This window comes from Callospermophilus lateralis, chromosome 2 (genome assembly GCF_048772815.1).
Source record: "Callospermophilus lateralis isolate mCalLat2 chromosome 2, mCalLat2.hap1, whole genome shotgun sequence".
NCBI lineage: Eukaryota > Metazoa > Chordata > Mammalia > Rodentia > Sciuridae > Callospermophilus > Callospermophilus lateralis.
This window is the reverse complement of record NC_135306.1, coordinates 101,184,631-101,210,802: the sequence shown is the minus strand read 5'-3', so window position 1 is coordinate 101,210,802 and position 26,172 is coordinate 101,184,631. Positions and strand designations below refer to the sequence as shown.

Below are 26,172 nucleotides of genomic sequence, written 5' to 3'. Positions count from 1 at the left end.
ACCTCTGGGTTCAACCCTCAGTACCATTGGAAAAAAAAAAAGGCTGCGGGTGTAGCTCAGTGGTAAAACACTTGCCTAGCACTGGGTTCCATCCTCAGCACTACATAAAAATAAATAAAAGTATTGCGTCCATCTACAAGTTAAAAAAAAAGACTGGTGTTTTGACAGAATTCAGGTCCCTTTGACTTTCCTTCCTGTTTCACTCCTCCAGACAAAGAGAGGCCTTTTTTTTTTTTTTTTTTTTTTTTTTTTTTTGGCACTGGGGATTGAACCCAGGGGCACTTTATCACTGAGCTATATCCCCAGCCCATTCTATTTTTTGAGACAGGGTCTTGCAAAATTAATACGGCTGACCTTGAACTTGTGCTCCTCCCATCTCCATCTCCTGGGTGGCTGGGATTACAAGCACATGGCTAGGGAAAGGTCTTCTACAAAGTGCCCTTACCTGCCAGACAGACAGGAGACCTCAAATCCAGGGAGGATCATCACAAGGAAAGTGATGATGCTATAGTTTGGCTCTTCAATGTCCCCCCAAAGGCCTACATGTTAAAAGCTTGGTTCCCAGGGTGGCATTACTGGGAGGTAGTGGGACCTAGTGGGGAATTCTTTCAATCCTTGGGGATGTAACTTTGAAGGGAATAGTAGAACTCTTGCTCCTTCTTCTTTCCTTTAGCTTTCTGGTCATGAGACTCAAAGCAACAGGGCCAATAGTTTGGTAAGCTTTTAAATTTTAACCATAATTATGGTTTATGTTTATTTAAAAGCTCACCAAACTTCTTTGAAACTATTACCTTAGAATTTTAAGTGTGATAGTCAGCATTCTATCACTGTAAGAAACAACTTGAGATAATCAATCTATAAGAAAAAAATATTTATTTTGGCTCAGTTTTAGAGGTTCCCATTCATGATCAGTTGGCTTTGTTGCTTTTGGGCTTGTGGTGAGGAGTGTGTAGTGGAACAAAATCACTCTCTATTATTAGTAAGCAAAAGACAGAAAAGGGTCTCACTATCCCCTTCAAAGGCATAATCCTAGTCATCTGAACACTTCCTATTAGGCCACACCTCCTAGAGGTTCCACCTCTAGAAGGTTTGAATAATGCCAACTTGTAGAGCTAAGCCTTTAACCTGTAAGTCTTTGGGGACATTTAAGATCCCAAATATAAGAGATTTGGGGTGTGGCTTAGTGATAGAATGCTTACACAGCATGTAGGGGCCCTGAATTGATCCCTGGTACCAAAAATAAATAAATAGGACTAAATTAATTTTAATGCTGGATATTCACTGAATATCTTGATCACTTCCAAGTAAAATAAAATGCTGAAACATTAATTGCTGAACACAACTTACCTGTAAGTAAACTTATTACAAAGGATTAAAGATATTTAGGGTATATTAATAAAAAAAATTGTGCTTTGAGGAAACATGTATTTGTTATTATTATATAATTACTATAATAATTTTGCTATTATTATTTTGCAGTGCTGGGAACTGAACCAAAGGGCCCTCTACAAAGCAATATTCCCAGCTCTTTTTGAATTTTTAAAAATTTTGAGATAGGGTCTCCCTAATTTGTCCAGGCAGGCCTCAAATTTATGAACTTCCTGCCTCAGCCTCTCGAAAAGCTGTGATTACAGGCATGTGTCAACACAGCTCATGAGGAAACAAATCTCCAAGAAATTATAAAATGGTGCTAATCACTTAAGTATAAACTGTTACTAATATAGGTAATTTAAACTACTAAACAGAAAAAAATGTTTGAAAAACACACAAAGGAAAATATGACGTTACACTAGGAATGTTATAAAGAAGGCATGAGGATGTGTTGGAAAACAGTTTTGCCTAATTTAGAGTTTACTTGTTTTCAAGATAAATGACACATGGGGGCTGGGGTTGTGGCTCAGAGGTAGAGTGCTCGCCTTGCACGTGCGAGACCCTGGGTTTGATCCTCAGCACTACATAAAAATAAATAAGTGAAATAAAGGTATTGTTTCCAACCACAACTGAAAAATAAATATTAAAAAAAAATAAATGCTGCAGGAAGCGATATGAATAAAACTGAAGATATAAAAAAGTTGAAAAGAACAAAAAAGTTATGTGGTTAAACTGATTAAAATTGAATGAATTTATTATACAGGTTTTTTTGTTTTGTTTTGTTTTTTTAGAGAGAGTGAGAGAGGGGGAGAGAGAGAGAGAACTTTCAATATTTATTTTTTAGTTTTCGGTGGACACAACATCTTTGTTTGTATGTGGTGCTGAGGATTGAACCTGGGCTGCACTCATGCCAGGCGAGCGCGCTACCGCTTGAGCCACATCCCCAGCCCAATTATACAGGTTTTTAAAGTGAGCATTAAAATCAAAAGTACACTGATATAAAATTATAATTTTTTAAAGACAATATTTTTTTGTTGATATTTTTGTTCACTTTTTGAATGAATTGTAAAAAAAGAGATTTGATTATTTTTAATTGGGATGATTCCCTGTTTATGCTTTATTGGGCCTTTTATTACTTGAAAAAACTTTTTAAATTTTTTCCTACTACTATGTAACTTCCCATATTTGCTTTTAAAGTCTTTTAATTATCACTTCAGCTAAATGAATGACTCTTATTCACAGTGACCTATAATCCTAATTTGTATAACTGACAAAATTCCTAAAAGTCAAAATTAAGCTTCTGACCTCAAACTAACTTTTGGATATTCCAGAAGAACCCTAGAAGTACAAAAAGAGACAGTAAGCTAATTTTCTCATATCTGGCTGTAAATCTCCAAACCAAAATATTTCAAATTTTTCTCATTTGGAAAAAATGCTCAGAAATTTTCATAAGATCAGGGCCTCAGAGTTGAGCAGGTTTTGTTACTGCCATTGGCTCTCCTAGACATTTTGTTCTAGTCTTGCATATAGTTTTTTTCTTGTTATTGTTTGTTTTGAGGAGCTGGTTCTTAAATGCTGGGCCTTGTGCATGCTAGGCAAGTGCTCAACCACTGAACTACATTCCCCAGCTCTCCTACAGTTTATAAACTCTTACTGTAGGTGGGGAATGTATACAGGCAACCTGTTTTTTGTTGCAAATAATTGCTTCAGATTCTAATTCCCCCTAATAATGCCCTCCGTTCCACAAAACCAATTCCTCTTATCCAACATATCTTTCTAGTAGAAAAAAATATAAAAATCAATTTGTCATAAAACATGATACACCTTGTTACTGGCCAAAAGCTGACTAAAAATTGCATCTTGTTAATGTCAATAACTGCCAAAGTTGTCTCACATCCGAGTAGCTCTACAGAAATAAAGGCAAAATTTGAGAGGTGGCAGAACCTTCTGGCTGGTTGGTGGTAGGGAGTTAGAAGCAGGTGATGAAAATGATACCTCGGGCCAAATTTGCTTTTCTTTTCAGCCCACAGTGCTAAGTCCATTAAGAAAAGAACTGGTCATGACGGAAAGCTCTGTAAAATAACAAAAATGTAAGAAAAATGGAAATGGTTCAAGTAATCGGATTAAAAAAAGTCGACCAAGAAATAAACTGGGCTCACAGATTTGTTTCAGAAACATTCCCTCCACGGTCACTAGTCAGCGTGGGTAGAACCGCTTCTAAAACCTCAGGACTCAAACATGGCATCCAGTATTCACAGGCCCAAAGGGGTCTTCCGGCTCCAGACCCCGAGCGCTGGGTGGGGAGATGGGCTCTCTCCACTGCCCACCCGCCTCTTTAGGGTCTTGCTGTCCTCCTTTCCCTACTCTCAAGGTCTGCAAGTGACCTGGATTTAAAAAGAGCTCTTTCGCGCTCCTCAGTGGGATCCGCCCCACAGTGGTACCCGAGTGAATTGCGCCGCGGAGCACGCCGGGAGTTGGAGTCGCAGCCCTGCCAGCAATGAGCACGCCGGGAGTTGAAGTCTCAGCCCCGCAGGCCGGGAAGAGCAGCCGCGAGGGGCGGAACTAGCGGCTAGTTCGCGCAGGCGCACAGCTCCTTCCTAGCAGCATGGCGGACATGGCACCTCACCCCAAAAGAAAGCGCGAATCGGACACAGAGGCGGAAACCCTCAGCACAGGAGAAAAAGAAGCAGGAGTTGGAAATGGTACTTCTGCACCTGTTCGCTTACCATTCTCTGGCTTTAGAGTGCAAAAAGTGCTGAGGGAATCTGCGCGGGACAAAATCATTTTCCTACACGGGAAGGTACCATTAGACAACCCTGAAATGGGGGCCCGGGATGGAGGGAACCACTCATAGCCTTGGAGGCTCATTTGTTCGCATCCCGGCCGGGAAATACCAATCACATTATTCGGGGTGTCGGAGTGCGCCACTATAATGCATGGGGTGTCAAGATTGTTCGTGGCATTAAAGGAATGAATACATCTAGGTCGAATTTTCCTTAGAAATGTCAACTAATCCTTTTAAAGTATATCAAATTAAAAACCCCGTGTAACTCCCCCACGCCATTCACCATCATTCATTCAATATATAACTCTGGCTAGGAACCCAGTAAATGTTGCTGGATGTCTTACTGGATCGTGTCCCTGGAAATGCGTCGAGACAGTAGGAGATAGGATCCCTGCTTTACAGGACGTTAGTCTAACTGGAGACAGTGTGTTAAATTGCTAGTCTACTTCCACACACCATGCACTTTTATGCGTATCAGGGACTGGCTGGGGCGCTGAGAGGTACCATCCCTGATCTACAGGACTGCAGAGTATCCCTGCGGAGACATACCCTGCTGGCTCTAATACTGTGCTCAACACTAGCAGGGGTTCAGGTAAGATGGAGACCATCTTAAACTAGTGAGAAGTTCTAGCCAAGGTCAGGTTCCCCGGAATCACTAGCAGGAATTCACATCTTTGGGAGGAACAAGGGGTTTAATCTTCAATGCCTCTTTGTGTCTCTTGTTTTTTTACAAGGCCCTATCTGGTTTTCTCAGCCTCACTTGTCTTCAGTGTGTATCACCTGCTGAAGGTAAGAGAGCCTTTGAGTTAGAGGTTAGTTGAGAGACTTAGATTCTAATTTCTGTTTAAACACTAAGTGTTCATGTGACTTTGGACTAGTCACTTAATTTCTCTAGACCTCAGTGTCTTCATCTTTTCTTCTAAAATGGGGATGGTTTTGATACCATTTTTGAGAATCTGAGTCCTAAGGCAAGAGCAATAAGTTTTACTTAAAGGATAGAACAGAGAGACAGAGACTCCTCTGGAGGGGGTCCAAGTTGGAAGTTGGTGCCTGAGGAAGTAGGGGTGTCCTGCCCCTTGTATAGATTTTGGATTTCCTTTGTTTTCATGCCCCCTTGAGAAGAGACCCGACAGGTGGAGTGATCCTAGGGCCAGAACTAAGCACCCCAGGAGTCCAGGCAGGAAGGGAGCAGCCCAGAGGGCATTCATCAACAACTTTTATTGGGAGGAACAATTCCCTGGAGGCAGGTAACCTTGACAACAGGTTGGAGGAGGGAGAAGTGTCCTGAAGGTATTAGTGTTTTATTTCCTTTCAAACTTCCTATCCAAGGTCTTTTATTATCTACACAGACTGCCTTTTACCCAGCTCCCCCCACCCCTCATTTTGAGAAAGGTCTTGTGAACCTAAAAGAGATAACTGTAAAGCTTTTCATCTTTTGGAAGAAAGGTATGAAAATTGCCACAAAGATTTGCATTAAGACACCTTCTCTGGAGAAAAAATGAAAAACATCAGTACCATTGACTAGACTTCCTAAGAAAGAAGACTACAGAGCAGGAAATCCTAAACGCTGTGATTTCAGAGGCCTTGGAAATGTCTGCCTTTGCTCTGCAGGATTCTGTGGCTCTGTGCCTGGGCCCACTGATAGTATCTCTGCCCACAGGTGAATGAGGACTCTGGGGATGGGAATGGAGAGGATGCTGTTGTGATCCTGGAGAAGACACCGTTTCAGGTAGAACAGGTCGCCCAGCTCCTGAAAGGTACCCCTGAGCTCCAGTTGCAATTTTCCAATGATATCTACAGCACCTATCACCTGTTCCCTCCAAGGCAACTGAGTGGTAAGCAAATAATGACTGAGGTGGCTGTGTGTGGACACAATGGGATGGTGAGAAACTAGGAGCTATGGTGACCAGACTTTCTATGCCTGATTTCCATATTCTACTGTGATAATTCTTAGTGAAGGAGGGAGAAATTTTTCCTCCAGGAAACATTTGGGCAATCTCTGAAGCCAGTTTTTGTTGTTAGAATTGGAAGTGTGGGTGTGTGTGTGTGTGTGCGCGCTATTGGTATCTAGTGAATAGAAGCCAGGAATGCTATGAAACATTCTACAAGGTACAAGATAGGTCCCCACCAACAAAGAACTATCAGTACTGTCAGGGTTGAGAAAGCCTTTCTGTTGTGGTATGTTTTGGGGGGAAACGTGTTATTTGTGGGCTGGAATAATAGATTCATTTTATTATTGAATGATAATAATTACCAGCACTTATTAAACATAACTGTCTTATTAACCAGCATGTGAAGCATGTATTAGCACATTTAATCTTCAAAACAATCCTGTTGTGAAAGGACTTCACAATGAAGAAACTGAGGTTTTTTTTTTAATATTTATTTTTTAGTTTTAAGTGGACACAATATCTTTATTTATTTATTTATTTTTTATGTGGTGCTGAGAATCGAACCCAGTGCCTCACGCATGCTAGGCGAGTGCACTACCATTTGAGCCACATCCCCAGCCCCAGAAACTGAGGTTTTGAAAGATTAAGAAACCAGTCCAAAATCACACAGCCAGTAGGTGGCAGGAGAACTGTCTTTCAGTAGATTGGTGTAAGAGTGTGCTGGGTGCTACAAAGATAGTCACTTCTCTGAAGGAATCCATTTGTGGTAGGGGAGGCAACAATATTATCAAGTAGGATGGGCTTGAGAAGGGCAGAAACTCATAGGTGACAAGTAGAGATTTGTTTTTGATTGCAAACATTTTTTAATTTATCAAGAAGAGAAAGAATGTTTTATGCCCAAAGCCAAGCATGGCACATGCTTTTTTTCCCCTCTGGATGGTTAGATTTGTTGTTGTTGTTTTGTTTCTTTCTTTTTTTTTTTTTTTTTTTTTGTGTGTGTACCAGAGATTGAACCCAGGGGTGCTTAACTACTGTGCCACATCCCAGCCTCCCAAGTCGCTGGGATTACAGGCCTGTGCCACTGACTAGTTAGATGGTTAGGTTTTATATGCAGCTTTGCGTAAACAGGAGGAAGACTGATTGACCTTAATGGTTCCCCGCCAGGAAATTTGGGGATCTGTTTTTTCATATAATTACTTTGTCATATCCTTATGTTCTTATTTATCCTCTAGCATTTTAGAGCCATTTGCCTTTGCAGATATCTTCCTGCCTTTGCAGATATCTTCCTGTTTTTTTGATGCAGTCTTTTCTGTACCTTGATGAAAGGGTGCTACTGTAATCCTTTGGAAATATATGTGAAAACTTGATGTGAGAAAAGCAAATCTTTCACAATAGAGAGCAAAACAGCCTAGTATTCATTGAAAGAGAGCCAGATTCAGTGGTTCAAGTTGATGGAAATGGACAGCTATATTTACTTTCTCAGGCATTGACATTTAAATGAATGTATTCCTTAACTGAAGCATGACAGAAGGCACTGTAGCCAAATATGGCGTGGAGAGGCCCCCAGACTACAGGCTCTAGGGTGTTATTTGCTGTCAGTCCCTTTCTTTTGCCTCCATCAATCCTTCCACTTCCTCTCCCCATCCTCAGCCAAAATTCAGAAGGTTCTGCAGCTCAAGTCAATCCTGTAGAATCTACAAGGTTTCCTTTCTATTTTTTCAGTACTTCTGTGGCACTGCACACAGGTGGTAGTGGTCACTGCTCTTTTCTTTCTATTTCTTTCTTTGTTCTAAGATGAACACTGAAAAAGGCAGTCAGTTATTGACTTTCCAAGGTCCACTTCCTTGTTCTGAGCTCTGCATGTCTGTATAGCCCTTTTTGCAGGACCACCCCTGCACACCTTGGAGCCTCAGATGGAAGCTTCTCTTTCTCTGCCTTCTTATCAATATGTGCTGTGCTTTGTACTCTTGCCTTTTTTACTCAAAGTAGGGCTAGGGGTTTGAAAGACACAGGGCCTGGACCTGATTCTTGTCTCCCCCTTGTTTATCTATATATCCTTTCTCAGGGTGACTTTCTAGATTGAATTGGTAAACATTTTTTATGAAGAACCAAAGAATAAATATTTTATTCATGATGAGGCATAGATGGTTTCAGATTCCTCCTCTTTATCTTCTCTTCTTCCTCTTTTTTCATCCTCTACAAATGAAAATATCACTCCATTTTTAGTTTGCTGAGTTGTGTACAAATGGGCAATGAGTCAGATGTGACCTTCTAGCTATAGTTTCTATTCCAGATTTTTTTTTTTTTTTAACTGGGGCTTGAACTCAGGAGCACTCAACTACTGAGCCACATCTCCAGCCCTATTTTGTATTTTATTTAGAGACAAGGTGTCACTGAATTTCTTAGTACCTTGCTTTTGCTGAGGCTTATTTTGAACTTGCTATCCTCCTACCTCAGTCTCCCCCGCCACTGGGATTATAGACACGTGCCATCACACCCAGCCTATTTTAGATTTTTGCCCCTTAGAATGTGGTCTGTGGGATCATTAGTGTGGGCTCTCCCTGGAGCTTGATAGAAACAATCCCCAGCTCCATTCCAGATTGAAAGAGTCTGCATTTTAGCAAAATTTCCCTGTGAGTCATATATACATTAAATTTTGAGAGGCACTAGTCTCTAGAAAACACCATGTGTGTGCTGGTGATGCCCACCTTTATTTCTCCATCCCTGGCCTCTCCAAGAACTCCAGCTCATATTGAAGTAAATGCCTCCTTGATATTTTCATTTGGTGGTCTCATAGGTACTTCATGGGTGAAATGTGAGAACCCAAGGTGTAATGTATTTGGAAACACTTAACCCTTATTAAATAGTACTTGCTATTATTATTCTGATGTGCTGGATCCTATGCTTGTTATGGTAGCTTCAGATGAATTAGCAGCCATCCCTGCTCTTAGACATGTTGGGATGATAGCAGAAGGGACAGAAATTATCAAAAGATGAAGATAAAAAGAGGGTTCGATCAAAGCTGGGATGTAGAGAACAGAGGTCCTTGAAGGTTGGAGCCATATTAGGGCCATTTGCAAGCCCCAACAGCCAAACCCATATTAAGTGCTTTATGAGGACCACTGAAGAATGAACCCACAAACTGACCTATCTGTAGATTGTTTTTCCTGTGGGCCAGGAGCTCCTCAGCCACAAGGTGGCAGTATTGCCAAAGTGTTCCTGTAGCCAGCTGCTCTGGCTTCCAGGTCAGGTCCTGGCTGGAGCCTTTTGGGGCTCCTTCGTCTCTCTCTATTCTCTGTCTCAGAATTACAATTCAATGCTGCCCACCAGAGGTACCTGAAAGTGTGATTACTGCAACCTGAGCTCTCTGTTCCCCCTGCAAGGTTGCCCTTTTGAGTTTTTCTGCTATCCCTGACAGTATCTCTAGTCCTCCTTCCCAGAATATTACTTACCTTAGGGAGCCCCTCATCCCTTATTTCTAAACTGCCTTTTGGACTCAATACAAGTCCTGTACTTAGCTGATTTCTGGTATTTCTCTAGTCACTGGCGAATTGCTTCAGGTCTGAAGGTTTTGCAGTCTCATTTATTTATTCCCTTCATATTCTTAGTTCACCACAGGAGACTGCCCCTGTGAGCCACTCATGGTCTCACACCATGACATGCTAGAGAGAGCATGGGCTTTGGTTGCAAAACATGCCTGGGTTCTATCCTGGCACTGACACTTTCTAGTGGTATATGCTAGGGAAATGATGGGCAGTTACTAAGTGTCAATACTATGCAGGGTAAAGAGCAAGCTATCCCGTCAGACAGAGTCTGGAGTCCTGGCTCAGCCATTTACCAATAAGAGAACTTGGGATGTTTCTTATTCACTTTACAAGTGTGAAATGCCTGCTCTGTGCCAGCTGCTTTCGTGGCTCCTGGGTATGTATTGGTGAGCACAGCAGATGTTAGCCCTGTCTTTGGAGTTCTGGAGGGGAAGGCAGGTAGCAAACAAGGAAATAAAGTGTCCTGGTCACCATAAGCAGTCAAGGGACTGCTCAGACTGGGGGTCCAGGAAGACTCTTTGCAGCAGAGATGAAGACTTAGGCTGAAACCTGGCAGATGAGAAGGAACCAGCTTTGTGAGAGGTGTGAGGAAAATGTTCTGAACTGAGAGAATAGCACATGGTCCAGGAAGGAAAGAGGAACAGAAAGGAGGCTGTTAGGCTGGGGAGCAGAAACTGGGCGATGGGGCACAGATGAAACTGGGGAAGTAGCTTTAGCTATTTAATTTGGTTATGTTGGGTTAGTAACTGCCTTTACCTCAGTGGAACAGTTATGAAATAGATAAGAAAATGTTTAGCCTCTACCCTCAATAAGGGGCTCATTTTATATTGTGATCCAATACACATCTAATACATTTATATTCAATATAAATGAATATAAGTGAAACATAAGTTTCACAAAACAAGATGTGGGATACAATCCAGTATTTCTTACTTTATTCCGGTCTTGTCTGTTTTCTTTTTAAAGTATTGAACTTAACTTCTTAAATTGACTTCATGGCCATTATCATGGGTTATGATCTACTAAGCACACTACAGGTGGCATATGGTATGTATCTGAGAATGTTATTGTGTGTTATCTATTTTTCCACATTTTTCATCATAGGAGCCTTGAGGTAAACTATACATGTAATACAGGGAAAAGTAACTAGTCTTGACCACGGTAGGTTTCCTTTCTTCTTCCTTTTGCCAGGTGGCAAATGTGGAACTAGTAGGCCAGATGGCTGGCATCAAACACAGTTATGCTCCCTGTGCCATCCAAGCAGGGCAGAGCCTGTATCAGCACTTCCTGTTGCCTCAGCTGTCATGCCTGTGGCCTATCAATGGAGCTCTTTCATTGAGATCTCTATTCCTTCTTACCTGGAGAAGAAGGGAGGTCAGATAGTCAGAGAAGGGTGTGACTCAGAATCCCAGACTGCCTCTAAAAAGGCCAGTTGTTTTGTCTGCTGGAAAGCAGGGAGTGGAATCTCAGGTTCGGAGGAGGAGACAGGCATCCCTGTGTGAAAGGGAGGCCAGGGTAGGGAGCATCATCTTTCAATTACAGAGAACACCCAGTACTTTAGCCACAGGCCAGGGTTTTCTGCTCTGTTCTCTTTGCAGAGGCAAAACCCAGACCTCTGAAGAGATGGTGAAAGTTTGTTTGGAAGGAACATTTTGAAAGATTAATTGTTTGCTGAAGAGTTTTCCTAACTGCATTGTTTATGATAGGAAAAAACTAGAAACCATCCAATAACAGTAGAATAGATCAATAAACTGAGGTATATTCCTATAGTGAGCTACCTCACTATGGCAGTGTAAATGAGCTTCCTATATCATTGAGGAATGAGTCTCACCATGTAGGGCAAGAAGAGCAAGATACAGAATGCACATGGTGTGATTCCAGTGAAGGAAGTGGAAAAACAAGCAGATCTAAATGACATACCGCTTAGGGATATATAGATGTAATAAGCCTATGAAAATAACAAAGAAATGATTAGCCCCCAAATCAAGAAGGTGATTATCCTTGGTGGGAGTAGTGCAGAGAATGACTAAAGTTCTAGTAATGTTTTATTTCTTGGACTGTGCATTCTGTGCATGGTTACTCTTTTTAAGTCTTTAAATGATACATATTTTAAGCCAGATGTGGTGGTACATGTCTGTAATCCCAGAGGTTCAGGAGACCAAAGCAGGAGGATCACAAGTTCAAGGCCAGCCTTGGTAATTTACTGATACCCTGTTTCCGAATAAGGAGGACCAAGAATATAGCTCAGTGCTAGAGCACTTGCCTAGCAAGTGCAAAGTGCTGGGTTCAATTTCCCAGCACCATTAAAAAAGAAAGTTATATATTTTGTATATATACACACATACATACACCCTTATTTTATATGTATAATGTATTTCCTAATTAATGGTTAAGAGAAACTGGTTAGTCCTCTGGTGGATAAAGAATATTCTCCCATCTAAAGATTGTGGTAGTGCGCATCTTTAATCCCGGCTACTTGGGAAACTGAAGCAAAAGGAGTGTGAGTTCAAATAGCTGGCTAACTCATTTTGGAGGGGGTTCTTTATCATATGAAATCATATAATCATAGTATCTCAAATTTGAATGGAGGTATGATAAAATGCCAGGTTTTATTAGTAGATAGGTCTTGTAGAAGTATCAGAATTACTTTATGAACTTTGTCAAATACAGATTGTGGACCTTCTGAATAACAATTTTTAGATAGGGCCAGGGTATTTATCAAAGCCATCAATGTAATTATGTGGTAACATAATCAAATAGCACCAAAAGGCTCACAGTGAGCAGGAACAGGCTCTTATACCACTCTGCCCCACCCTGGTTCTGCTTCTTAGAAGCACCCACTGTTGAGAACATTCCTGGGGTTTATGTTTGGTGGTTCCTCCAGACACTTAACCCTAAAACAGTTCTTTCTTACTCATTAAGAAAATAGAAGTATTCTTTATTTTTCCTCTCCCTCTCCTCTCTTCACACTTTTTGCTGTTTATATCATTTTTTAAATTGCCTTTGGAATCCTAAATACATAAAATCTATATCACCTCCAGTATTTGCACCACCTCTTGTGTCCTTCACTATTTCCATACCATTGTCTTTTTATTTCATGTTATTGTGTATATTCTGTTGAGTGAACATGGAATCCAAGGCCTTATGCATGCTAAGCAAGTGTTCTTACCACTGAGCTGGATCCCCAACCATCCATGAAATCTTTTTTGCTTTGACTGGTAAGTTGATTCTCAGTTGAAAACCAATAAACAGTGTTTACATTATTGAGACATATTAGTTCCTTCTCCAGCTGCCCAGTGTATATAATCCTTATGCCAAATGAGAGTATTTCTGATGTCTAGGTTGAATGGCTTTTCTTAGATTCCAGCAAATTCCTCTAAATTATGCTATTCTTTAGTTTGTTCCATATTTGAACCATTGTTTTATCAACCATTGCTTTTTCTTGGATTTTCTAGTAGCCACTCTTCTTGTTGTGGTTAAAAGAATAATGGAACTTTACACTCTGCTCTTGAAAATGATCCAGCCACTTAGTTTGATAATTTATTACTTGATCTCTCTCCTTCCTCATCCCACTGTTTGCAGAGTCTGGGAAGGTGATTGTGTAGGCATGCTGTATTGCTTTCAAACAGAGACTCCCTTTTACAACTTTCCTGGGTCAGATCCACTGTTTCCTACATTCTGTTTCTTTCTTGTTTTACTCTTGATTAGCTAAAGTACTTTAGTAAGTAGTTCCTCAGCAAGAATATGTGGGAGGTAAACTTTGATTTCTTTATTTTGCTGTCACTTTTGATTGATAGTTTGACTGAATACAGAATTTAAGTTTTTTTCCCTTCAAACATTAAAGTTATTGATCTGTTAACTCCAAGCTTCCATCTGTTGCTAATATCTGATGCCAGTTTGATGCTCATTTTTTAGATAACTTGGGGGTTGTTTGGGGTCTTTCTTTTTGCATTGTTTCCTTTTTTGGAAGCATAGAGTATGTTCTCTTGATCTTTGGTTTTCTGAAGTTTTGAAAGGATGTATCTAAGTTGGGTTGTTTGTTGGGGGGGTTTTCTTGTTTGCATTCATTGCTCTAGATATTCTTGAACGCTTTCAATTGAAAGCTTTAGGGCATTCTCCCATAAATATTTTTTTCTATTATTTCTTTGATAATTTCCGTCTCTCAATTTCCTTTTGCTTGAAATCCATCCCCTCCACTACCACCATAGCCTCTAAGTCCCCTTCCCTATTCTTCCATACTGGGGATTGAACCCTGGGCTACATGCTAGGCACATGCTCTACCACTGAGCTATATCACCAACCCTGGAAACTCATTATTTATTTAATTAATTATTACATTTCCTGAATTGATCTTGTGTGCTTATCTTGTTGTCTCACTTTTTTCCATGTGGGATTTACTTTTTTTCTACAATGTGGTAGATTGTCTTCACTTTGTTTTCTAGACTTTCTAGTGAAGGCATTAATTTGGTGATGATGTTTTTAATTCTTTTTCCTCTGGTTCTCTGATTATTTTGTTCTCATAGCATCTTGCTCTTGTTTATAAAGAGGCCAAATTGAGTTGAATATCTCTAGTACACTGATTAGAATTGTTTTTAAAATTATCTTCTGACCCTCAAATTCTTTCATTCCCTCTGGAATCTGGTTCTAGTTGTTTATCTTGGTCATTCTTTTTCAAACTGCTGGGTTCCCCCCAGTGTTTGATGCTTTACACAGTAGCTCATCCACATTTAAAAATGAAGCACCGGGCTGGGGTTGTGACTCAGCGATAAAGCGCTCACCTGGGTTCGATCCTCAGCACCATATAAAAATGATTAAATAAAACAAAGGTTTTGTGTCCAACTACAACTAAAAAATATTTTTAAAAAAATGAAGCACCTGCTGGACTTCATGGTCTATGCCTCGAAATTTGGGAGATTGAGGCAGAAGGATCTCATATTCAAGGCCATTCTGGGTAACTTTGTGACACCCTGGCTCAAAATAAAAAGGGCTGGAAATGTAGCTCAGTTGTAGTATCCCTGGGTTTAGTCTCAGTACTCAAAAAATAAATGAAGCACCAGAGCCAGATATAGTGGTGTATGCCTGTAACCCCAACTACTCTGAAGGCTGAGGCAGCAGGATCTTGAGTTCAAGGCCAGCTAGGGCAACAAGGGATATTCCATCTCAAAAAAAGAAAAGAAAGATATGAAGAAAGCAAGCACCAGGCTAATATCCATGTAGGTTGATGTGGATTTTGCCCCTTCTTGCATTTTGATCTGCTCTTATAGTAGGTCCTTGTGCTAAATGGGTAGCTACTCTCATACTTGTGGATCAGGATTTGCTTGAGATGTGCAGTTTAATTACCATTCTTGGTCACCAACCCCTATCCCGAAATGAGGAGTAATATGAACCAGAGAACTATATTTACTGTAGAGCCTAAAATATTTACTCTCTGGCCCAGTATTTACAGAAAAGTTTGCCAACTTCTGTTCTAGTCCTTCAGTTTAGCATTTTTGGAGGCCAGCATTAAGGAAGCATTAAGTGCTTGCCCCTGGGATGTGACAACCAATAAAGCCATTAGGGAAACTGTTCTGTAGACAGCCCTTGAGCGAATCCCAGTTTTAGCTTTGTTTCTGTCCTCTGTACCCATTATTCAGGACCCAGCTTCCCTCTTAGGCTCCTGTGGCAAATCTGGTGATCACTCCCATGTAGACTGATGATTACTTCAGGTAGCAGCTTCCTGCAGTATTGTCTCAACCATCTACACTCTGCCTTTCCCCTTCCAACCTCTAGAAATGAATTGCAGTCTGTTACTCATTGTTTCTCTCCACCCTCATTCTTGTCACCATTATGGCTTTTCCCCTTTTGTACTTCATTACTGATTTTCCAGTGGGCTTTTTTTTTTTTTTTTAATAGTCTGAGAGTTGCCATGAAATAACAGTTGGGTACCTTCCACATATGTCTAGATGTAGGCTGATTGAGGGCTCTGGAGATAGCACAGACCATGGAGAAGTTACCCCATTGAGGGCTCATTCCAAGAGAGGTGAGAAGGACAGAGACCTGAGCTTCTCCCTCATTCTCATGCCCAGATATTCCCATTGCTCCTGTGCACAGTGGGTGCAGGTATAAATTAGATATGGCCAGCTCCATAAATGTTTTCCCTTAGTAAAGCATGTGTCCTTTTGAGCTAGCATTTCTACTTCCAGATATCTCACAGTTGCTCATAGAAATACATAAAGAGATAAAAATATGTTCATTGTCACCTCATTTGTGATAGGACAGATCACTTTTCTTTTTCTTTTTATTTTTTTCTTTCACAAAAATAGGACAGATCACTTTTCTTTTTTATTTTTTTCTATGCCTGAATCCCAATTACTTGGGAGGCTGACACAGGAGGATGGCCATTTCCAGGGTTGGGAATATAGCCCAGTACTAGAGCACCCTTGGGTTCAATCCCTAGTACTCAGACAATAAATGAAGCATCAGAGCCAGGTGCTTGATTTAGCAAGTCCCTCTCTCAAAAAAAAAAAAAAAAAAAAAAAAATGTAAAAGGGCTCCCTTTTAAAAATAAAATCCCTTTGTTAAATAATATTTAGATCTGGGTTTCCATGCATCTGGGAGAAACCATGGTGTTCAAAGTCACTTTAGAAATGAATACATCAGGGCTCCTGAATTGTAGCTGCCACTTCAACGCATTTTTTTTTTTTTTTTCTCCCTCTCTGTCTCTCAGATGGGGAAGGTCCCAAGACTCTGTGGTAGCTTTAAGGCTCAAGTCAGCAGAAAAGCCAGTTTATTCAGGGCCAGTGGGCAAAGGCAGATTACTCATAGCTGGTTCCACCTCATCACTTGGCACTGGCTGCAGTAGCAGCCTGGTTGTCCACTGCTGAGTTATAGCCTAGAATTTCATAGTTCTGAGCCTATGGCCTTCCCTTTTCCACCACACACATCATCTGGCAGTGTCCAGGGATGCTGTGTTGAAACCTGGCACCCATACTCCTTTCATAATAAACTAAGCAAATGCATTTGGAAGAAGTCAAGAGAGGGCCCATGTTTTGGAGCATTCACTCTAGCAGTTCTTGTTGTCGTCTGGACTGCTGAACCCAAAATAGTTTCTTCCTACGTGTGGGAAAGTATGGGAGTTTGCAGCTTGAAGGCCAGGACTACCAATCAAGACTACCACCTCATGACAGATCAGCTGTCAATTCTTCTATTCAAATGGACCTTTGCAAAGTGTCAGAAGCCCTATCACTACCCTACAGTAACACTTGCCATCCTTAAAAAGACTACTACATTTAGGACTGCATTCAGAGGTACCAGATTTGCTTGGGGCAATGAGATCCTGGGGTTTTACCATCAGGTCCTGTCACTCACCTCCCTCCAATCCCTTCTGAATCTGAGAAATCTTAGGAGAGGGAAAGAAGGTGCTAAGGACTTGCACAGGGAGGCTGTCAGCTCCAGGGTCTTGCTAAAGTCAGCGTCTGCCTCTCTTCTATCTCAAGCAACACCTCTGTGCTTTCTCAGAGACAGGTTATTAGCAGTTGGAGCTCTACTGTGGAATGGGTGAAGCTTCTGGTAGGATCTAGACACCCTTCAGCCATGTTTCTCCTTGATGTAGAGGTCTCTTCAGGCCTCCTGAATACTTCCAGCATCCCTGAAGTTGGGACAGTAAGCATACCACCCAAGCCTGCTGCTAGAGGATGGCTCCCCAGCAGCCAGTTTCCTTTAGTCCTTCACCCTGGGCTCTCAGGCTCAGGAGGGTGTTGTCCAGCCAGGGGAGATCCACAGAAGAGGACAGAAAGTGCAGATTTGGGAGACCCCTTCACCAGCCTCTCCCTGCAGATCTTCTCTAGTACTCCTTTGCAGATCTAGACTGGTTACTCATTCCATCCCCTGACTGGCTCTGCCTGGCTCTTGTGGAGGTGCAGTGGAGAGTAGGCTTCACACTCATCATGCTTTGCTGTTGCTTCTTCCCTGTCTGCACATATGGGTCAGATAACTGGAAACTGGCACATCGTCATGAAGGGAGAGCAAAAGCCACAGATGGACCCATAGGAATGACCTCATCCTGTAGAAGTAAGTCATCAGCTACGGCTGGAAGGCAATCTTGTTTGAACATGTGTATGGGAAGGAGAGCAGACTGTCTGTGGTTTGCATTTTCATGTTTCGTGTGCTGCAGCATTTTCCTGGGGCTTTGGCTAAGCTGGCTTTGGCAGGGAGTAGAGAGGCAGCTGCTCTTAACTTTCCTCTAGATAACTCTCTGCCTCCCACCTCTGAGAGTGGCTGGACTTTCGTGTCCATCTCAGGGATGAAGGGTGGCTTTATTTATTGGAGAAGTCCTTGCAGGAGATCCTCTGGGTATTGGCAAACAATCTAGCTGTCCTAGCCAGGGCCTCACCAGCCGTCTCATCTGAGTTACATGTGTTCCTTCTCTGTTCAGCTGGAATGCATCAATAGGACCATTCCCACTGCTAGAAAATTCCTGTGGATAAAAAGCTGCTGCCCAAGCACCACAAGGGCTGGAAACACCACCACCAGGCCCCACTTCCAAAACCTCCCCATCCAGGGTCTGCCTCCCCGTGATCTTATGCATCATACATGGGACATACATTGGGTGGAGGAATGGGGATAGTGTGACACACATAGGTCAAAAGGCATGGTTCCTTGCTTGAGTAGGCATCCAGGAATAGGATCCACTCCTGTCCCCCTGTGCTCACCCCAGGACCTGGTCTCCAGTAGCATCTGGCTGAAGTTTACCCCAGCAAGTATACCTCAGGTAGCCCGTCAGAGTCCAGTGAGTGGAGCTCTCCTGCCTTACACTTCCCAAGAAGCGTGGCAGCAAGACAAGTTGTTCTCTCTGTACACTCTGACCTGCCCCCAGTCTGCAGACCCAGAACCTCTGGCACTTCACTATCCCCTTTGGCTTTGCTGATAGCTGTTTATGTACCTCTCAGGAATAAGAGCTAGCCACATTTCTCCCATCTGGTGGGACTGCTTTTGGAATACTGGAAAACATGGCTGCAAGTGAAGTGAGCTACATTTGTTTTTAAAAACTTAAAAAATACCCAGAAAATAATTTTTAAAATTATAATTGTATATAACTCCACTGCTCCGAGATGGTCTCCTTTAACATCTCATAGTACATTTTTTCAGACTTTTATCAGCATGTGCTTATGTGTATACAGTTGCCACCACACACAAAGATAAAAATGTGTTCTTAAAAATAAAATAGCATCAGGGTTGGGGTCGTGGCTCAGTGATAGAGTGCTTGTCTAGCATGTACGAGGCGCTGGGTTTGATCCTCAGCACCACATAAAAGTAAATAAAGATATTGTGTCCACCTAAAACTAAAAACAAATATTTAAAAAAAAATAAAATAGTATCATAAAGTACACTCTCTTCTTCACTCTTTATCCTGGGAACCTGATCTGGGCCAGGTACTGCTTTAGGCACTGTACAAAGTGCATATACAAACACACAGCAAAGTTGCTGCTCTCAATAAGTTTTGTGTTCAGTTGGAGGAGATGGGCATTAAAGAATAGGCATATGTATGTGCCAAGTGGCAATAAACAGCTCAGAAGAGAAATAAAGCATTGTTCTGGGCACAGTGGTACATACCTACAATTCCAGCTACTCAGGATACGGAGGTAGGAGGATTATAAATTTAAGGCCAAGGCCAGTCTAGCTAGCTAATTTAGTGAGACCTTGTCTCAAAAATTAAAAAGGGCTGGGGATATAGCTCAGTGGTAGAGTGCCCCATGTTTTGATTCCAAGCACCCACCTCCACCCCCTTCCAAAAAAAAGCATTAGAAGAGAGACAGAAGGATAGACACAAGAATTTCTACTTCCAAGGAGGTGTTTAAATGTTCACCTGCTTCCTTTAAGGTCCTCTCTAACAATGACATTAAAGGAATGTCCTTGAGAAAAATGAACCCATAAATATGAAGAGGAAATGAGAGGAGACAATAAAAATTTCAAATCTAGGAAGCAGAGGGAGGAGGGGAAACAGACTTAATAAATTGCAGGGGGAACCTGAGCAGCAGTCCCTTCTGTATGCTTTTCCTTTCATGGATCTGGGTCCCACTCCTTCCTTCCCCAACAGGAGATTAGAGGGCAGATGTCTGAAGAGCTTAAAACAGGATCTGGAGAAGATCCTCCGTGCAGCTGGAGGTGTTTGGGGTCATTGCCCTGAGATGTAACAGGATCAGTGGAGTTAGTTGACACATTCAATGTTGCTGTAACTCTCACATCCCCAGCTGCTGTGCTTCCTCATGACCAGACCAGCCAGGCTTATACCGCCCTGTATGGAAGAACTGTCTAAGAACAATGTGACCAATCCAAGAGGAGACCTAAACTTTTGGGGTTCCATAATGCAAAGGTATAGCCTGCCCATCCTAACACAAAGCTCCATGTGACTACACTTATATCCACAGAGATGCCTATAAGCTTTGGAATGCTCTACTCTTAAAGGAAGCTAAAGACAGGAGGATGTAAATTCAAGTCCTGGGCAATTCAAAGGCTATTGTTAATCTCAAGGAAAAAAATATAAAATGCATAAGGATAAAATTCTACCAATAAGGATTTTTTTTTTTTCTTTTTTTGTTACCAGGGATTGAACCCAGAGCCACATTCCCAGCCCTTTTTATTCCTTATTTTGGGACATAGTCTCACCAAGTTGCTTAGGCCCTCTCTATGTTGCTAATGCTGGCTTTCAACTTGTGAGCCTCCTGCGTCAGCCTCCCAAGTCTCTAGGATTATTAAGGGTTTTTTTTTTTTTTTTAGAGACAGGGTCTCACTGAGTTGTTTAGTGCCTGGCTTTTGCTGAGGCTGGCTTTGAACTCGCGATCCTCCTGTCTCAGTCTCCTGAGCTGCTGGGATTCCAGGCATGTGCCACTGCACCTAAAGATTTCTTTTTAAAGAAACTAAAATTATAGTGGAAATGAAAAAAATTTTCAAGAAGGGTAAAAGATGAAGTTGAAGAAAATTTTCTTAAAAGTAAGTAAAAAGACAGGGGATGGGGATGTGACTCAAGCAGTAATGTGCTCGCCAGGCATGTGCGGGGAGCTGGGTTCGATCCTCAGCACCACATAAAAATAAAATAAAGATGTTGTGTCTACTGAAAACTAAAAAATAAATTAAAAAAAAAAGGTAAGTAAAAAGACAAACAGATGGAAAATGGGAGAGAAAAAGTAAACTTCTTGAATGACAAATCCAAGAAGATACTATCCAAATGGGTCTTCTAGGAAGGAAAAACAGAGAAAATGGGGGGGGGGGAATTATCAAAGAAATAATTGAAGATAGTTTCTCAGGATTTAAGATGATTTTCAGTTTTTTAAACTTTATTTATTTATTTATTTGTTTGTTTGTTTATTTATTTATTTATTTCATTGGCACTGGGGATAGAACCCATGGCCTTGCATGTGCTAGGCAAGCTCTCTACTACAGAGCTACATCCCCAACCCTTGATTTTCAATATTGAAAGAGCTCCCCCTCAGCCAGGTGCAATAATGGCTCATGACTATTATCCCAGCGGCTCTGGAAGCTGGATCAGGAGGATGGCAAGTCAGCCTCAGCAAGTTAGCAAGGCCTTCAGCAATTTAGTGAGACCCTGTATTAAAATAAAAAAAATAAAAAGGATGGGGATGTGACTCAGTGGTAAAGCACTCCTGGCTTATAATCCCCAGTACAAAAAACAAAACAATGAAAGAGTTCCCCCTCAAGGAAAGTGAGCCCACACTTCCCCTGAAAAGAACCCAGCATTTACCTAGCAAGTGGATAAAAATATACCCACCTCAAGACCCATCAACAACATCAGGACAGAGAAGAAAACAAGTCACATGCAAAGGACTAGAAATGAGAATGACTTGAGACTTCTCAATAGTAGTGTTAAGTTTTTGTAGGTCATTGCTTTTCATCCTAGAATTCTTCAGTCAAACGCTTAATTAAATCTGACAATGGAATAAAGATATGTTGAAATGTTCCAAGTTTCAAAATTTATCTCCCTTGCACTGTTGATCTGGAAGCAGCTTATGCTTTGGCGCAGTGGTTCTTGATGTGTGGTCCTGGGACCAGCAGCATCAGCACCACCTGGGAACTTGTTAGGCACACAGATTCTTTGGCTCCACCCCAGACCTCCCAAATCAGGTGGTTCTGCTGCATGCTGAAGTTCTGTGAGTTTTTTTGGCTGATGAATGTTCTTTATTTACATTTTACATGTTGATCAAGATGCCCAACTTTTACATGTAACAAATAGAAATTTTAGATTTGCAATCTACAAGTTTGATAATCTGTACTGTTACCATTAGTTACAAGAGATATTTTAATCCTCTTATCTGGGAGACTCTATCTTCAAAATATAATTTCTCTTTTATCTTCACTGATAGAAAATTCAGCCTTAAAAACATTTGTGTTTATTTTTAGTTTTAATATAATATATGCAAGCTGATACATGGATTTTTCAAAGCAGGTATGCTTTAATGCTAAGTAAAACATATACATGCATATAAACATGCTTCTCCACTTATGATGGGGTTATACCAGACCTCTTGTAAATTGAAAATATTGTTGTCCAAAATGCATTTAATACCCCTAACCTACCAAACCTCAGAGCATATCCACACAATACACTATGGAGTTTTACCCTCATGATTGCATGGTTGACTGGGAGCTGTGGCTCTCCACTACTTCCTGGAATCTCAGGAGTGTTATACTGCATATCATTAGCCTGGGAAAAGAGCAAAATTCAAAGTACAGTTTCTGCTTAATGCATACATTGTTTTCACACCACTGTAGAGCCAAACAAATTGCAAGTCAAACCATTGTATGTTACTGACTGTAGTTCTTTACCAAGCACGGTATTCAAACAATGCTAAAAGTATTAGTGTTGCATATCTACAATCACATAGCAAATTGCAGAGGCAATATTATTTCAGTTTTATGTCATGGTGAAACTATTTTTAGGTTTTATTTTATTTTTTTAAATATATATGAAAATTATACATACGTACGTGATACCACGTGATGTGTATTATTATATAATGTTCAAATCAGCTGAGGCATAATTGTCTTTCTCAAATATTTGTTATTTCTTTATGGGAAAAACATTCAAAGTCCTTTCTTATAGCATTTTGAATTATATAGTTCATTATTGTTACCCATAGTCACTCTCCTTTGCAGCAGAACACCACAACTTCTTTCTCCTAACTGTAACTTGTACCTGTGACCAACCTCTTTCCCCATTCCTCACCCTCACTTTCCCCAGCCTCTGGTAACCACCATTCTACTCTCAACTTCCACATAGGAGCAAGACAGTATTTGTCTTTCTGTGTCTGGTTATTTCGTGTTTCAGTGTGCTCCAGTTTCATCCATGTTATCACACATGATGGGATCTTATCCTTTTTTTTTTTTTTTTTTTTGTGAGATCATTCTTTTTTTTTTTTTTTTAAAGAGAGAGTGAGGGAGAGAGAGAGAGACAGAGAGAGAATTTTTTTTTTTAATATTTATTTTTTAGTTCTCGGTGGACACAACATCTTTCTTTGTACGTGGTGCTGAGGATCGAACCCGGGCCGCACGCATGCCAGGTGAGCGCGCTACCGCTTGAGCCACATCCCCAGCCCCGATCTTATCCTTTTTTATGGCTGAATAGTATTTCATTGTGTTTCATATACCACATTTTCTTTATCCATTCATCAGTTGATGGACACTTAGCTGCGGCAAAACCTGGAATTTTTCCTGTTGATCTAGTTGATAAATTATTTCAGAGAATTGAAAATATTTGTATGGTTTTTCTAATGAAAATTCCAAGAATTAAATTTTAATAATAATGCCAGCTGCTTTGGCAAAATGAGGAAATAATTATGAAAGAGGAAGATCATCTTTCAAGAAAACAGTGTGTCCAGTTAAAGAGAAAGGGGAAGGGAACCCCATGGATGGTAGCACCTGGGGAAGAGACTCGGGGCAGACACATTCATTGCTCATGTGCCTGATGAGTTTTAACAAGTCAGGAGATTCACATAAACAGGAAAGTGTTATTTCGGGTGAATTAGTGATAAGTTCATAGGAAACTAAGCAAGTAAGAAAGTAATTACTAGTTCCATATACCAGAATTATGCTAAAAGGAAAAGTATGGGCTGAGGATATAGCTCAGTTGGTAGAGTGCTTGAGTCGCACGCACAAGGCCCTGGATTCGATCCCCAGCACTACCAAAAAAAAAAAAAAAAGGAAAAGGAATGATAGTATGTTGTTCTTTGTAGAGAGCCAGTAAAAAAGAGAGAAACTCTTGTCTTCCATTATGGTGGTCAATAAATATAGGAATAGTGAAACTGAAAAGTCTAGGAGGAAAAACATAAAAATAATATTAAAACTATGGAAGTACATAACCAAAGAAATGGTAGAAGAGTTGAATGTGGTGCCTCTGAGTTGAAGATTGGAAGCAGGAAGGAGCAGAAAAGTTTTTAAGAAATTTTTATTTGTCTGTAACCTCTGTGCAAATGTAACTTGAGTTAAAAATATGAATGAATGAATTTTAAAAAGCATGATGGGTCTTTGTAAGGAGTGTAGGGAATTTCTCTTAATATAATGAGAACATATTCAACTGATGGGTTTTGGAGGAACTTAAAATTGTCCTGATTTTTTTTTTCAAGGATACCAGCAGGAGGGTGGTGTTGGGAAATTCCTTGATACTTCTCAAGCCACAGGGGAAAGGTTTTGGGCAGAGGAGTTGCCAGCTATTGCTCATCCTGAGCAGATGGCACCCTCCAGTCAACTTGCTAGAAGGCATTTGGCAGAAAGAGAACCCAGGTAGGTCAGCAGGCCTCTTCTGCTCATGCAGAGAGTCGGGCCACTGCTATACTGCTGTGGGACCTCAGGGGCTACTCCAGGCTCCTGTTTCCTCACATAAATGGGATCTTCATAATACCCAGTCACTTTGGGAGTGAGGAATAAGTTAGTTAATGTACATATTGAGCTTAGAATAGCACCTAGCACATCTGTTGGCAGCTTGAGCTAAGGTTCTGAAGGGTAGGTAGTAACACCTTTTTTTTGCTTTTGCTTTTTATTTCGGGGCGGGGGTGGGGGTGGGGAATTCAGTCCTATAGAATGTTGTAAGAATAGTATAACAAATTCCTTAACGTTTTGCCACATTTACTTTTTCCTCTCTCTGCTTACAATAATTTCTTTATTATAGATACAGGCATAGAAAGGGTAAACATCAATTTCAGGAAATTGTCACTTTCAGATTCATCCAAAACTATTATGCAGTGTAGAGTGCATTATTACATTGTGCCACTTGTTTCCATGCCATCTTTAAGGCAGGACTCCCCTCCCCCACCTGGGATCTGATCTAATCCCTTTAGTCATGCCTGCTTAGTTTCTTAATCTGGAGAAGTTCTTCAGCCTTTCTTTGTCTTTCCTAACTTCCATATTTTTGTTTCCTTGGTGCCTGAGCCTCCCTGTGTTGGTCAGGCTGTCCTTAAACTCCTATGCTCATGTGAGTCTCCCACCTCAGCCTCCCAAGTGCCTGGACTGTAGGTGCAGACCACCATGGCCGCAAACTTTGACATTCCTGAAGAGTTACAAGCCACTGTTTTGTAGAATGCCCCAGGAATGGGGTTTGTTGATATTTCCTTGTGATTAGATTCAGACTGAGCATTAGGAGTGTTGATTCCCTTCACTCAGGGGAGGTGGTATTGTTTTCCCCTTATAATTAATAAGTGATCTGTGGGAGGTGTTTTTGAGAGTGTGTATGTGTATACTGTTCCCCAACATTTTTAATCAATGGTTTGTTGGTTTATCATGTGTTGACTTTTTTTGTTGTTGTTGTTGTTAAAGAGAGAGTGAGAGAGGAGAGAGAGAGAGAATTTTTTAATATTTATTTTTTAGTTATCGGTGGACACAACATCTTTGTACGTGGTGCTGAGAATCAAACCCGGGCCGCACGCATGCCAGGCGAGCGCGCCACCACTTGAGCCACATCCCTAGCCCCCTATCATGTGTTGACTTTTGACCAAACTCCTCCTGAAATTCAGCTGCAGGTCCGAATCCTGATTGACTTTTAGGTCAGTAAACCAGAGTTCCTTTGGGGGCTGCCAGTGTGAAACTTAGCGTGGGGAAACATATTGATTTTTGTCAAAGAACTTTTATTCCATTTGGGACACAGATGCTTTTCTTGAGTTTAAAATATGAAAAGACCAGAGTCATTTATTCATTTTTCCAGTAGGTATTTGTCGAGTGCTTATTCCATGCCAGCTGCCATTCCAGGTGCTGGGGATAAATGGTAAAAAGAAAAAAACCAAATCCTTTCTTCCTGCAAGTGACATTCTTCATGGTGGAGTCAGACAGTACAACTTTATGGTACTGTCCGGCAGTGATAGGGGAAGAAAAAGCAGGGCAGTGATGGAGATGGAGGGCTGTGGGCCTAGAGGGTGGCGTCAGCCAGGGCTGCCTGCAGGGTGAGGCCAGGGAGCCTGGGGGAGGGTTTGTCTGGAAGTGGAGTGATTGCACAAGGCACAGAGAGGGCTCGTGCCCACTGCTACGTGGCAGGGTAGTGCAGAGTGAGTATGGCTACAACAGAGGCAGCAAGGAGGAGAGTGGATAAAGGAAAGGACAG

The 26,172-nt window shown here is 41.2% G+C and overlaps 1 protein-coding gene across 3 annotated transcripts in view; it reads left to right on the top strand.

Moving 5' to 3' along the window:
- Positions 1–3,964: 3,964 nt before the first annotated feature.
- The window catches only part of Dcps (decapping enzyme, scavenger), a 38,086-nt gene continuing 15,878 nt past the window's right edge, over positions 3,965–26,172 (top strand). Inside the window, exons 1-3 of one of the 3 annotated variants that reach the window (XM_076846188.1) lie at positions 3,965–4,171; positions 4,677–4,748; positions 5,817–5,991. In XM_076846188.1, the coding sequence (XP_076702303.1) occupies positions 3,977–4,171; positions 4,677–4,748; positions 5,817–5,991 (442 nt within the window). In that variant the 5' untranslated portion in view covers positions 3,965–3,976. Of the gene's footprint in view, positions 4,172–4,634; positions 4,749–5,816; positions 5,992–26,172 lie in introns of all 3 variants that reach the window. The other 2 variants (XM_076846187.1, XM_076846189.1) reach the window with 2 other exon arrangements.